General features: G+C 48.5%; 4 protein-coding genes across 4 annotated transcripts; 2 read left to right on the top strand and 2 right to left on the bottom strand.

The window, feature by feature from the left end:
* Nucleotides 1-3,089: 3,089 nt before the first annotated feature.
* On the bottom strand, nucleotides 3,090-4,730 carry FTJAE_8413 (WD40-repeat (notchless); the record flags this gene model as incomplete). Its single annotated transcript, XM_037355227.1, has 3 exons — nucleotides 3,090-3,342; nucleotides 3,390-4,459; nucleotides 4,506-4,730. The coding sequence occupies 3 exons, from the start codon at nucleotides 4,728-4,730 to the stop codon at nucleotides 3,090-3,092; spliced, it is 1,548 nt and encodes a 515-aa protein (XP_037204536.1).
* A 753-nt stretch (nucleotides 4,731-5,483) lies between these two features.
* FTJAE_8414 (uncharacterized protein) lies at nucleotides 5,484-6,791 on the bottom strand (the record flags this gene model as incomplete). Its single annotated transcript, XM_037355228.1, has 1 exon — nucleotides 5,484-6,791. The coding sequence occupies one exon, from the start codon at nucleotides 6,789-6,791 to the stop codon at nucleotides 5,484-5,486; it is 1,308 nt and encodes a 435-aa protein (XP_037204537.1).
* A 1,430-nt stretch (nucleotides 6,792-8,221) lies between these two features.
* FTJAE_8415 (acyl dehydrogenase medium-chain specific mitochondrial precursor) lies at nucleotides 8,222-9,592 on the top strand (the record flags this gene model as incomplete). The annotated part of the gene is made up of 2 exons (XM_037355229.1): nucleotides 8,222-8,722; nucleotides 8,774-9,592. 2 exons carry the CDS (start codon nucleotides 8,222-8,224, stop codon nucleotides 9,590-9,592), a joined length of 1,320 nt encoding a protein of 439 aa, XP_037204538.1.
* A 2,002-nt stretch (nucleotides 9,593-11,594) lies between these two features.
* Nucleotides 11,595-13,826, top strand: FTJAE_8416 (amidase signature domain protein; the record flags this gene model as incomplete). The annotated part of the gene is made up of 6 exons (XM_037355230.1): nucleotides 11,595-11,657; nucleotides 11,717-12,102; nucleotides 12,160-12,584; nucleotides 12,641-12,740; nucleotides 12,789-13,199; nucleotides 13,247-13,826. The coding sequence occupies 6 exons, from the start codon at nucleotides 11,595-11,597 to the stop codon at nucleotides 13,824-13,826; spliced, it is 1,965 nt and encodes a 654-aa protein (XP_037204539.1).
* Between the last annotated feature and the right edge of the window lie 395 nt (nucleotides 13,827-14,221).

Raw genomic sequence — 14,221 nt, forward strand, 5'->3', positions numbered from 1 at the left:
AGTGATGAAGGGCCGATTCAGAGTGTGCTATGATAGAATACTGCAGTTGATAGAAACAAGAAAGGAGACTTGAGGCGGTTCAACAAAAAATAGGAAACATTCAACGCACAGAAAGAAAGAAATCAATCGTGACGTAGTTTGCGAGAAAAGCAATCGGGATCAGTTGTTGAGGATCTCGAGACAGGAGACTTTGGTCCGTGATCCACGAACAAAACCAAGCTCAGGTCGCTGATAGCTTGGAACAAGGTGGAATATTCACGTCCAATTGAGGAAGAGGGGTGTGGTGTAAGACAGCCAAACCAAGAGGGGCATCCATCAAAACCTGGTCTTTTTCTTTTTCTTTATATGTAGCTAGCTAGCAACCCAATCTGAAGCCTTTCCTCTCTGAGCTTTCTAAGTCTTTTCTCGTGATGAGGCAGAAAAATAACGCCAGTGAAGTCAAGATAAATCGGAGCGTGGACCGATGCACAGAGAAAAAGACGACGTGTGTGGAGTTTTTCAGGCCCCACGATAGCCTGTCATTGTTTGTTTAGGCGGAGCTTTACAGTACAGAGCGGGTAGGCTAAACGCGGGTCAAAAAACAAGGATGATGTATGGATGATGAGACAGAGCCAACAGCGAGGTCCGGTAATGTTTCTGTTTGGCTGATATGGTAGTCAAAAGTGACATGATAATTCGGCATTTAGCTAAGAAACCTCATGCATAAGGTGAGACTACCTATGTAAAGGAGAAACGCTGATTGACTGTGCCTGGATGTGTTGATCAATGGGGAAGGAGATGTACATGGGAATAACCAGGTGTCATTGGTCTACGAATGGAGAAAATGCCTCCGGGTGATGTGAAGGTGGTGATGCTGTGTTGGTGTTGGTGGGAGGCTGTTAACCAATCTCTCGGGCCTGTAGCGTTACCTGTATGTAGGTGCGCAGTTACCCCAATCCAATGGCTGGGAACATTAGGCGGCCTCTCAAATCGACACGCCCTCTTGTATTTCGTCGATCATGCACTTTACATGCCTGATGAAATGATAGTTAGCTTGTTTGGTAACTGTCTTATACTCAGGTATTTGGGGTTGATCTACCCTATGATCGCGGCTATGTTAGTAACGGAACGATATAGAACATTGACTGCCATAGATTACAGTATTATAAAGACTTCCATAGCTTGATCATGAATGACACTGTCTAGGTAATCTCTCATCCATGCACTAGCTCTACGTAACGCCGGCTATTCTTGACATGTACTCCGTACGCTTCATGATATCCATGGTAACCATCACCGTCTGAACTACGCCTGAAACAACCACCACCAACCATCTCACCAACCACGCCAAGCCAGTCTATCTCTTCATCTTTCCCTCATGCACTTCACTCAAAACATCATTTCTACAGTGTACCCTTGTCCAGAAACTGGCTGCACCGGCCCGTCTCTGCCATACCACGCCGTCTTACACGGGCCGTTTCTACTTCCCGTCTTCGCATCAGATTGACTGAATTTGCCGCATCATATTGTAAATCTTGGGATTAAAAACCGCATGGACCATGCGATTGGAGAGATGCATGCGGTTGGTGGCGTGCGTTTGAGATGGAATGCGTGTGCAACTTGCAGGATATGGCTTGTTTTCATCGGACAGATTCCATCTCAACCAAGCCCGGGTATTCCGTCCCCGACAACGAGTCTCAGTCTAAGGTCTGTAGATACTAATAACTAACAAAGAGTAAACTTTCTCTTGAAGATCGTCAGGGGAACCTTTCCTATTCTCGATATTGCTTCTCAACTTGGCTGCACCCCGCAGCTTCTCCGTGGTGGAGTAATTCCTGTGCCTCTCAAATTCCTAGTCCAACCCGAGACTGTGCCTCGGGGCAATGGACAAGAATGAACCCAACAGATATTGGGGTAATAACGGTCCGTGTCACATGGAAATCGCCATGTATCCTATGATCATCCTCTACAGTGCATGCAACAGGCACGCATCTTCTCCAAATCCAAGCACCGGACTCCCGTAACATCACACAATGCGGCAGCAGGGATATTCGGCTTCCACCTGAGCCCACAGCCGGCCGGAGTAACGGGGGGTCCGCAACGGGACCGGACAACTGCGTTTTTTATTTTCTGCGTGTAAGCGCTTACAACACCCTCATTCGAGCACACTGGCCTCTAATTGCTTGAGTGAGTAACGGACTTACTACGTAGATACTGTTGGCCATTCTCTAAATTCCCCGCATCTCTTTGGGCTGTCTCGCTGCCCGATGCTTTCCGGGGTCATATCATCCACTCACGATCAGCGGGGAAACCTCGTGGTGTCGATGGCAGGCTGTAGGTTTGCAAGGTCTCAACTTCGAGAAAAAAAGGAAACATCATCACCTGGAATATGCAACGCCGGTCCGGGTCCGATATGATCCGACTGGGAGGGCTGGACATCCAAGCCTGATTGGAGGACATGCAGTATGAGGCTTTCTACGTGATCGAGATGAGATGTTTGAACCAACATCAAAGATAATTCTAGATATTTCGGTTCCAAGTTTAGCTATGGACTTTGTTTCGGGAATTCGGGATAAAGTGCATTTAGCTTGGACATGGGTCGTTTTACCCCACAGGGCCAACACCACTTTCTAGACAGTTCTAACATATCGCGAGCTTCACTTCGACCCCTCTTCTTACTACCAGCTCATCTAGTCTTCATACGTGTTTCCAACAGACTATCAGGTAAAAAGAGGCCCATCTGCATACAAGCGGACCTATCAACATGACTGCCTTGAAAAGCCGCAACTCAATCGAGGGTGTTCAGTTCCCGGTGGGACCGTATCTTGGATCACAGTCTAGAAGCTCTCCTCAACAGTTGTCCCGCGCATGCATGATCTGTTACGAGGCCCTGCCTGACAAAAGAAACGAGCTCGACTCACAGACAGTGCAGTAGTGCGTGAGATTCGGAAGTCTCCCATGCTGAGCGCCGCGTACGCACCTATAGATCTCATTCTAAAGATAAGCCACACACGTTTTTTCTACTCATCCAGTGAAACATGCACGGCACAGCAAACTTGTGATCAGGGGTATCTTGACTTGTAACAGCAACAAACACCATTTTCAGGATTCTAATTCCGCCACAGCCGAACGGCCTTGTCTTTACCACCACTGCCAACCCTCTTTCCATCCGGCGCCCAGTCCACCGCGTACACTTCGTCCTGGTGGCCGGGTAGATCCACGGCGAGTTTGTGGGAGGCCATTGACCATACCTTGAGTGTTGTGTCCTTTGATGCTGTGACGAGGAGACGGGAGTCTGCTGAGAAGGCGCATTGGTAGACGGGAGCTACATGGCCGCGGAGGGTGTTGATGAATTTTCCGTCCCTGTGGTTGTTAGTATATGAGATTGGGAGGGAGAGTGGGGGGCTTACCTTGCGCTCCAGATCTTGGTGTGATTATCCCATCCTGCACTGGCAATGAGAGATCCGTCAGGGGAGAAAGTGACATGGTTCACTTGCTTCTGATGGCCCAACATACGCGCAACAGGCTTTGTGCTCTGCGCTGGATCCCAGAGATACATAGTGAAATCATCACTAGCAGTGACAACCCGCTCAGCGATTCTCCCCTGAAACTTGGCAGCCTTCTCAAACCTCTCCTTAGCCTTACTTCTCTTTCCCTCCTCCGTATCAGGAACAGGCGTGTGGTCGTAGAATCCAGTCCTCAGGACAAAATCCGTCGAGAGCGCAAGATGGTTCACCCAGTGGACGTGAGACGACAAGGTGTGCACAAGCGTTCCCTTCTCAGCATTCCACACTCGCACCGTCTTGTCGTGACTGGCGCTGTATACTAGACCCTCGCCTCCCCAGCGCACACAGCTCACACTGCTCTTGTGGCCGGATAGGACATGCTCGGTCTTTCCCGTGTTGACAACCCATATCCGGACTGTTGCGTCTTTGCTTGCACTCGCTAACCGAGGTGTACCGTCTCTCCAGAGATGATAAGGCTCCCAGCAGATATTGGTCACCCACTTTGAATGTCCCGTCCAGGGGTTTCCAACGGCTTTTCCGGTTTCGGGGTCCCAAAGTCGGACAGACTTATCCATACTTCCAGTAGCGAGACGTGCACCGTCCGGGGACCAAGCAACTGCCAACACCCATCCACCATGGCCGGAGAGTGTGTACTTGGGTGTTCCGGTATCAGTATCCCATATCCGCGCTGTCTTATCTCCAGAACCTGTCGCTAGTCGATTGCTGTTCTTGGGGCTGAATTGAGCTGCGAGAATTGCTTCGCCATGGCCGGGGATCTTATGGGACATGCGCGTTACAGGCTGCACCTTGAAGACAGCCTGAGGCTCGGCGCTAAGTGTGACAGTCGTTTCAAAGGGGTTCTCGATGCCATGGTTACGGAGAAGCTGTAGGAGATCGGTAGGATATTGGTCCACGATGATATCGGTATCTGGGATGTGAATTCGGAATCGATATGGGAGAAATTCCTCTTTTTCCTGCGCAAGTCAGCAAAGCTCAACACACACACTTCAGGCGACAAACCCTAGCAAGTAACGTATTCAAAAGAAGCGACAAGTTTTTCTCTGAAGCATCCGCAAGAGGAACCTCAATCACATCTGCCATCTGCTTCCCATCTCCATCCAAGAACCTCGCCTTGAACGAGCCAGCAGGCCCAGAAGCGATTGCCGTAACATCCTGCTGGATCTGAGAGCGCTCAAGCTCTTCTCTCTTCTGCCGTTTCGACGGCGGGGGTACAATTGTCGCCATTTTGGTTTATTTATCTTGATGCTTTACAAAGGCTGGATATTTTCAGAAGCGGGATGGTGGGGCAGTTTTTTGGCAAAATCTTTAGAAATTTTGGCGGTGAGGAGCTGCAGTCCTTGGACCCGAGCCTCAGGGAGCAAGATAACACCAAATCTTAACGCACCTAAAGTGAAATAAACTCAGTAAAGGATATCCTAAATTTAGTAAAGATATCTCAAGTTTAGCAAAGATATCCAAAAACTAATAAGGATATTCTAAATTTATACAAGTTTACTCAAGTCTTTTTATCATTGAGGATCAAGAACTTCAGTCTTCTTGCTTCTCACTGGATGGGTGACAAAAAAGGCTTGATGTAAGCATATGTGGCTGTTTTATTGAGTTAATTTTGGCACCCGCTTATAAAAAGGCCGACGATCTCCCAGTCTAGGAGCCAGGCCCGCTCTTCCTACATATCCAAGCTACTAAGCCAAGGTGCGTGTCGAAACAAACTCAGCAAAGTTATCGTAAGCTTAGGCGATATTACTCAAGTCTTTTTGTCATTTTAGGATCGAGGTCCCGAGTTTTCTTTCCTCCCTAGGAACCTAGGATACTAACAATTTTGGCACGTACACCCGCATAGATCCGTTAACATATCCGGCCAGTCTATCTTTAAAAAGAAGCCCAAAAACAAGGCTACACGCAAATGATCATCTAGAATGCTGGTCATTTCCTTATACAAGGTTCCTAATTCCCAAACGCCGTACCGAGCCCTCCTTGCTATTGAGTCTGCTGCCCGCCTTGAGAAGTCCGCCCGCGCATCCTCTTGTTATTCGGAGCCACGTAATGCTGGAATTGCGGCATATCCAACGTCGGCACCGCCATTCCCTGCTGAGGGTTCTGCGGGAGATACAGCTGTGATTGCATCATGACTTGGGCCTGAGCTTGAGCCTGCGCCTGCGCTTGTGCTTGAGCCTGTGCTTGGGCTTGTACTTGGGCCTGGGTGGTTTGTTGAGGGAGTTGCTGTTGCTGAATGTGCTGATGCATCTGCTGCTGCTGCTGCTGCTGTTGTTGCTGCTGATGGTTCTGCTCGACCACTTGCTGACGACGCTGTCTAGCCCGCTGTTTCTGCACGGAAGAATGCCTCTTAGACTCTTCGATTTGTCGATGGCGCTTGTCTTGAGCTTCTTGCCTCTTTTGTCGTTGCAGATCCTCATTCTGAACAGCATAGATGGCTGCAACGCGGAGCTGAAGATGCGACAGCTGCGCAACACGGTCCGAATGCGACATCTTGCGGTACTCGCTCTTGAACTGATGGAAAGTCTCGCCGGTCAGACGAAGAACTGCGTTGGAGACACCTGCGACCTGGATTGCCGCCTGGGTCTCCTGATCAGGTTGTGGGCCTTCGTCTTGCCAAGGCGTGAGGAGCGGCGTCGCATCCGCATCCAAACTATGCTCACCTTCCAGGTCGTCCATCATATTGGTCTCGTCCTCGCTCGCAGCCTCGGGCGTCGGTGGTTCGGGTGTACCGGGCTCATGATTATGCTGATCGCACGTAATTGTCAGTACCCATCCCCCCATAGTCTTGCGATGGACCGCCTTTGCTTTCCAGGGACAGTCGGTCTTCTTGGTCGTCGTCTTGTGTTTTGTCGCCATGCATCGATACGGCCTCCCGCCGCGGTCGCAGACGAGATCGCATCGTACTATGTCGTTCCCCGGGACGTCGGCACCACCCACTTTGCCTCGATGGGATCTAGCCTTGACGATCTTGTAGCCTTCCTTTTCCATGCCATCGCTGAGTTGTTTGAAAAGTTCCTCGTAGCTGTTGTAGATGCCCGAATGGGGCACCTGGACGGTCTCGAGAATGCCAAACATGTCGCCGCCGGAGTCAACGCGATCAACGCGTTTGGAGGTCAACGATGTGTGGATTTGGTGGTTGACCGGTGTCAGGCGTGGCCACGCGTACGGCAGCGGGGACGTTGAGGAATTTCCGTTCGGAAAATTCTCGGTTGTTTTGGGAGCTTCCGTCGTCGGTGTCGCTGGCAGCCCATTGTGTAACATTGGCTGACGACCACCCCATTGATCCATGACAATTTGCATGCATTAACTATTCTGTTAACGTTGGCTAAGGTAAGGGAGGGAAGAAGGAACCCTAAATGACAAAAGACTCAGGTGAACTAACTAATTTTAGTATATCTTTACTCAGTTTAGGATGTCCTTTGCTGAGGTTGTTTTGATACCCTATCTTGATTCAGCATTCTCTTGCTCCCCGGGGGCATCATTCTTTTCTCTGCTGTTTTGTTGATGTTGGGCATGGAGAACGCCCAATTACCAAGTTGGGAATGCACCTGAACCTACCCGTTACTGATCTTTACCTCCCCGAACTTTGGCTGAGCCGCAACGTGCATTATGTTGCGTTAAGGGTCCAGCAGTATCTAAAGCATTTAGGTTTTGAGAGTTCAACACTTCACATGCTAGGGCCATGGCCTTAATTTATGTCTTTTTGTTTTAATTTTTTTTACTTTCTTACAACGTAGCCCTAAGACCTATGATGCCATGAAACAACTTAGAAGATTTAAATTAGATTTAAATTCGCCGAATGCGTATAGTACCTTCTTTGGGGGCTTAAGTTAGGTGGTGGGTGAAGTTTATATGGAGGCTCATCAGGGAGCAAAAAAATAAACAGATATTAATATAAGGTGTTAAAATAAACTTAGCAAAAGATATCCCAAACTTGGTAAAAGTGCCCTAAATTTATGTAAATTTGTTTAAGTATTTTTGTTATTTAGGATCAGGATTCTAAGTTTTCTCCTCTCCTCGGGAGGGACCAATGCCAACCCTACTATTACTCACGATGCTTTTCACTGACACGCTCTGGTATACATAATTTCACCGAATGACAAATCAAACTACTTACCTTCAGCCTGCCTCCGCCGTCCGGCACTTCATCAAATTTGTATATCTGTCCTGACCTCTCGGGTTCCCGGCCGAGCTCGTTGCAGCTCGTTCGGCAATCACTTTCCAGGGACCTTGGGCCTGAGTGTGATTGATCGCCAGCGAGTCTTCTATTTATCATGATAATTCGCTATCTAGCCCCATCAGCTGATACCATTCTATCCAATGACAGCAGATCAATTTCTCTGATACGGATAACCTTGATAAGTTGAGTGGGCTGAAGCATCAATTCGGGTCCGGGTAATATTTATCCAGGCTGCCCCGGATTCCAAACATCCATTACCCCAGATTTTATCCTTGAGCTTCATTATGCTAGCTCGCATCTATCATCACTAGCTTCAGTTCTACTTGATAACAAGATATGATCAGCTCATCCACGAGCGGGGGAGGTGGTCGGGTAACAGTTAACCAGCTTCACATTATCAGGTGCAGGGTATTTTGATAAGAGGCTGGTATGGAGGAATTGCTATATAAATGGACGGGATCCTCAACATCCAAACACCAATCTTCTCGTGACACATACTCAGTATTCTCTTAATTACAACCCCAAATACTTATACACAATGGTTGATTTCAAGCTTTCTCCCACCCAGCAAGAGGCCCGGCGCCATGCTCAGGCCTTCGCCAAAACCATCCTCACCAAAGCCCCAGCAGAGTACAACGCCCAGAAGGATCAGTTCTCTCGCTTTCAGGCTACCAGGCCTTTCTACAAGGAAGCTGTTCGCCATGGTCTGATCAAGGCCCAAGTTCCCATTCCCCTTGGTGGAACTATGGAGGGTCTTGTTCACGAGAGCATCATTCTTGAGGAGCTCTTTGCAGTAGAGCCAGCTACTTCACTTACCATTGTCGCTACTGCGCTTGGTCTCATGCCCCTTATCCTCAGTGATTCAACGGATCTGCAAAAGAAGTTCTTGAAGCCCTTCATTTCTGGTGAGGGTGACCCTCTGGCCAGTTTGATGCACTCTGAGCCCGGTGGCACGGCGAATTGGTTGCAGAAGGGCGGACCTGGTCTTCAGACCACAGCTAGAAAGGTTGGAAACGAATGGATCATCAATGGTGAAAAGGTTTGTGCACTTCATCCCTGATCACTCAAGTATACACTAACGTTTGTTCAGCTCTGGCCCTCCAACAGTGGTGGCTGGGACTATAAAGGAGCTGATCTTGCATGCGTTGTCGTCAGAATCTCAGATGATCCATCCAAGCCACAAGATCCCAACGTTGAGCCAGCTTCTCAGATCGCTGTCCTCTTGGTAACCCGAGAAACCATCGCCAACAACAAGCCCGAGGCCTATCAGGTCTTGGGTGAGCCTGAACTTGCAGGCCAAATCACCGCATCTGGCCCTCACACTCGCTTCACCGAGTTCCGTGTTCCTCACGAGAACCTCCTCTGCACCCCTGGTCTCAAGGCCCAAGGTCTGATCGAGCAAGCCTTTGCCAGTTCAGCTGCTCTCGTCGGCGCCATGGCAATCGGAACTGCGCGCGCAGCCTTCGAGGAAGCTCTCGCCTTCTCCAAGTCCGATACTCGCGGTGGCTCCAAGCCCATCATTGAGCATCAGAGTGTAGCCGACAAGCTCATCGACTGCAAGATTCGTCTCGAGACCAGTCGCCTGCTTGTGTGGAAGGCGGTTACCACTCTTGAGGATGAGAGTCTTGAGTGGAAGGTCAAGCTTGAGATGGCTATGCAGACCAAGATCTACACTACTGATGTTGCGGTCGAGTGTGTCATTGATGCTATGAAGGCTGTTGGCATGAAGGCCTATGCGAAGGACATGTCTTTCCCACAGTTGTTGAATGATGTTATGTGTTATCCTTTGTTTGATGGAGGAAATATTGGTCTGAGACGACGACAGATGCAGCGAGTTATGGCTTTGGATGACTATGAGCCTTGGGCGGCTACTTATGGGCCTTCCAAGATCGACAAGTCTCGTCTGTAGTGGTAATTAAAGCATAGCAATAATAAGAATAAAGGCCTTTCCCCTTAAGAAAGCAATCACAGGGTTGTTCGAATATCTTTGCCTTGGGGTGAAGTGAGAGAGTCTACCAGAGATGTCAGTCACAATACCATCAAAAACCACAGTCCTTATCGAGTTCCCCAAGATAATCTACTCAGCTAGCAACAAAGGTCATTAACACTAGGATATTCACAACCTTTCATACAGATGAGCATAACCAAGCACATCTTCTAGAGGATATCGACTACGACCCTCCGCATGGTATCCCGGCAAACGGGTTATCGCAGGAAAAGAATGGGTAATTCTCCTCGCCGGTGGCGACATCGTGTGTCTAACGCCACTGTTTCACCTTGAGATGCTACGGCCCTTAAATTATTATGCTTTTACGGAGCTGCTTAGGCCTTTCGGTCCAGCTGAGAAGGGGTCGTCCCTGAGTGCCGTTTTAAAGTTCACATCACACGTGTGAGTCACCGATGTGGAAACCAATGATATCTCGGTTTGAATCCCAAAGAGGCCATACGAGGCGTGCCCCTTTCTTGTCTATTAGGGTACGTGATTCCTGGTTGATGATTCATGCTGACTCCCAGTCCAACAACGAAGCTTCTCTGGTTACACTACCAACTGCGAAAAATATTCATAAGGACTAAAGGACAGATGCCATTAGCTGCGAATCGATGCCTGTTGTATTCCTCATCGTGGCAAATTGGTTGAGCTGATGCATCGTACTCTTGAGTTCAGAGAGAACGAAATTGCCGTCTCCGTCGAAATTGGTGAAGGAAATACTACTCAGCTGGCAACAGAGGCCATTGCTCAGGAGAAGGGGAGAACTCTAGTATATACGGTTGATCATGGAGCTATATTACACGGCAGCTCTGATATCCTGAGTAAGTCTCGATTGATTGTTGAAACATGCCACCGTTTCGAACGGAATAGGTTGACTATGGTCTCCATAAGAAGCGATATAATGAGCACAGAGGGACTGAAAATGCTGTATAAGTGCTTGTTTTGCGTCTCGTAAGCAAGGATCATGGATACCGGAACCAAAGAGTAGTGTTTGATACTGGTGAGTGTATTAGAAGATCTTATGAAGTCCTTCCAGGTTCATAAACAGATGATATGATACTTGGATATTCTATATATACACATCTCTGTATGCCTCCTTTCGCACTAGATGATAAAGGGCTTTCATAGAAAGCAACCTTCATCCCATTTCTCAAATACCTGCTGAACATGAAGCTCAGTGCTGGGTCATTAGATTTCTCTACCTATTCAGCTAGATGACGGACTTGATCGAATTGCGAACCAATATGAAAGTCGAGGCCTTGGTAGAGTCTTATGGTACAGTTTTCAAACGCCCGAGTTCGTATGCCACACAGTCACCAGTAAGTAGCCACAAGATGCTCCTGATCTTTCCATGCAAAATCTGTTGAGGAGATGACCCTTACAGTCGAGGCTCTGCTGGCCAGAGCTGTGAGGCACAGCAAAAGTTCGCTCGTGGTTTCACTTGACACCAAGATATTGTCCATTGCCCCTTTCCAGTGCCGGAACTTGTTTTGGGCACAACTTGGATTTTAAGTCAGTTGTAGGGACTCAAGAATTAAACAATGTACTGGCAATAAATAGTTGAAGACGTTCTGATGATCGAAAATTGTTGAGTTGTTGTGCGTTTGGGTTTAGATCGACCGAGAACTTTAATAAAGGGGCCACCTTTCATGATAGGTAGGTTAACAACCAGTGCTCGGAGATATCAGATTCAATGTCCGAAGCGTTAATACAACTCAAGCTACTTCATCCAAACCTAATTAGCTGTGAAGATGTCATAGAGGTAGCCAAAGATTGCAGTGTGAGTCAGTGTGAGTCAGTGTCACTGGCTTAAGACGAAGCAGCCTTTGAATGTTTTCTTTGTTGTTGCAGCCTTGTCGCCAGCCCCAACTGCACAAACTTCAACAATACATGTTAAATTCTGCTGAACAGGCGCGACAAAATGGGCAGCAGATCATCGCTAGCCGTGGACGGCGTCTCCTACCTGGTCCATCCGCAATCACTCGTAGGTTGAAACGATATTCCCAAGTAAGCTGCGACTTGCTGACTCTCTCTTCTCTCTAGCTCAAGATAGCAGAGTCCACAGGCCTTGAACCGATTCCTGTCGTTCTCCTTTCCATCGGCGACTCTATACCCTCAGTGAACGACGTCTTGCAGCTCATCAATCGCTTTGCCGAAGTTGACGATGTCTACTCGCCATCATTCTCCCGTACCGCTGTCATTCGGTCCAGCAGTGAAAGAAGTTTCATGGAGATGCTCAAAAAGTTTGAAGTTTCTGGCCACTTCTCCGCCGTGTATCATGTGTCACCGAGCTCGTCACAGGATTGCCTTCCGGCTGGTCCATACTTTCTCTGTGATGGTGAAATTCATCAAGCCTATCGCTTGTACGAGGACACTCTGGACAGCTTTATTTTCGGAGTCATTCCAGATGATGTCTTGAACCCGAAAAGGTTCGATAAGACCTGTACTGCTTCAGTCTTCAGCTCACACTGACTTGACCATCCTAGGTATACTCCTCTGAATCTGCTCAGCTCCAATGGACTGTGGAAGAGCATCCCCGTCCCGAGCCGCCTTTACAATGTCCGAACCTCCACAACTCCTCTTGCTGGTGCGCGCATGGGCATCAAAGATATCTTCCGTCTTGAAGGAACTCAGACAACCATGATGAGTAGGCCGTGGATTGAGCTTTACGACCCAGACGAACAGAGCGCCGACTACACCAAGAAACTCATAAACCTGGGAGCAGTGATCGTGGGCAAAACAAAGATGACCTCTTTCGCATCTCCCGAGGAACCAACAGACCAGTGGGTTGACTTCCATTGCCCCGTCAATCCTCGTGGAGATGGCTACCAGAGCCCATCGAGCAGCTCCTCGGGGGCTGCAACTTCTCTAGCGGGTTATGAATGGCTGGACTTCTGTATCGCGGGAGACTGTATGAGCTTAACTTTCTTGTTGGTCTCTGTTATTCGCTAACTTCTTACCATTTAGCTGCTGGCAGTGTCAGGGCACCGGCGCCTTGCAACGGCTTGTTCTCCCTTCGACCTAGCTTCGGCTCTACATCGATGAATGGAATACCAGTCAACTCACCGTATGAGTACCTGTGTTGCAAACGGTTACCGAGCTAATGAATGAGTAGCGCCTTTGATACAGTCGGCCAGTTTGGTCGAAGCTTGGATGATCTTCACTTCATTGTGTCACACACCTTTGAGAACATTCACCAGACTTTCTCCGAATTCCCGACCAAGATACTCATTCCTAAAGAATTCTACCCCTTGACCAACGCAGAGCAACAGGCTATGACTGAGGAGTATGTCAAAATACTCGAAGACTTTCTGGGTGTCAAGAGAACCCCTTTCAGCTTTGTTGAGGAGTGGGAGAAGAATCCTCCTAAGGCAGCTGGGGGTCTTCCATTGCTGGAATACACTGAAAAGAGCGCTTTTTGGTCGTTGTGCTACGACTACTATCATGGATTCGACAGCTGCCGTGACGAATATAGCGCCAAGTTTGGCAAGAAACCCTTCGTCAGCTCAGTCGTGAGATTCCGATGGTAAGTCTGCAATCAACCATCCCAAACAATTCTGACAAACAAGATAGGGATGTTGGAAAAGATGTTACCTTCCAGGAGTACGAGACATACATGAACCAACTGGAGGTTTTCAGAAACTGGTTCACTGAGAACGTCATGGGTCCCGACCCTAAGACTCTCTCCAACGGCATCCTCATCATGCCCTACGGAGAACCCCACCCAGAGTACCGCGATGAGGCAAACCCACCTGCTGGGACCTTCCCTACTATCGCAGAGAAGTTCATCTCGCCTATTCTACATGCTCCCCAACTCGTGCTACCATTTGCTCAAATGCCGTACCTCTCAAAGATCAGCGGAAGATCAGAGATGCGACCCATTGCTAGCACTATGATAGGAGCCAAAGGAAGTGATCTGATGCTCATCAAGCTTGCCACTGAGGCGTTCAAGAAGGCTGGCTGGCCTACAAGCATCCAGACGGGTCGCTATATGTACCCTGTTGCTGATAATGCGAGGAATGTTGGCTCAGTGCCTACTGACAGACTCCTGACGTTTGAGATGAGACAAACCGTTTGGGAGACACTCGGAGCGTCTGGCGATAATATCGACGACTATGGTGAAAGCAACACTTCCGTGTGCAACGTCATCTAGTATATATCCAGAAGAAAAGCAGACTGGGGAGGCTGAATTAGAAGCTACAGCGAAAGAAAGCCGGCCTACCGCGGCCGCTGTCCTTCTACTCTTTTGTTATTTCTTTTTTTGATGTCTCTGACTTCTATGATCATCTTATGGAGAGTTCTTGTTTGTTCTTATCAGCCTGTTTGACATTAGGAGGGAATTAAGTTGTGACCCGTAGGGCTTCAAACGAATATCAAGCTAGCTCAACTGTGATGCTATTTTTATTCTTCCCGCACATGGCAATAAAAGTCTCTTGCTCTCTGGGTTCTATATATATTTGAACCCTCTAAGTGTCTGAAGCACCTTATTTGATATCCTCCCCACCCAGCCCCAAGTCGCGGTCCAGAACATGGTGGCATATGTTGCCA

Source organism: Fusarium tjaetaba (assembly GCF_013396195.1).
Source record: "Fusarium tjaetaba strain NRRL 66243 chromosome Unknown NRRL66243_c0000180, whole genome shotgun sequence".
Taxonomy (NCBI): domain Eukaryota; kingdom Fungi; phylum Ascomycota; class Sordariomycetes; order Hypocreales; family Nectriaceae; genus Fusarium; species Fusarium tjaetaba.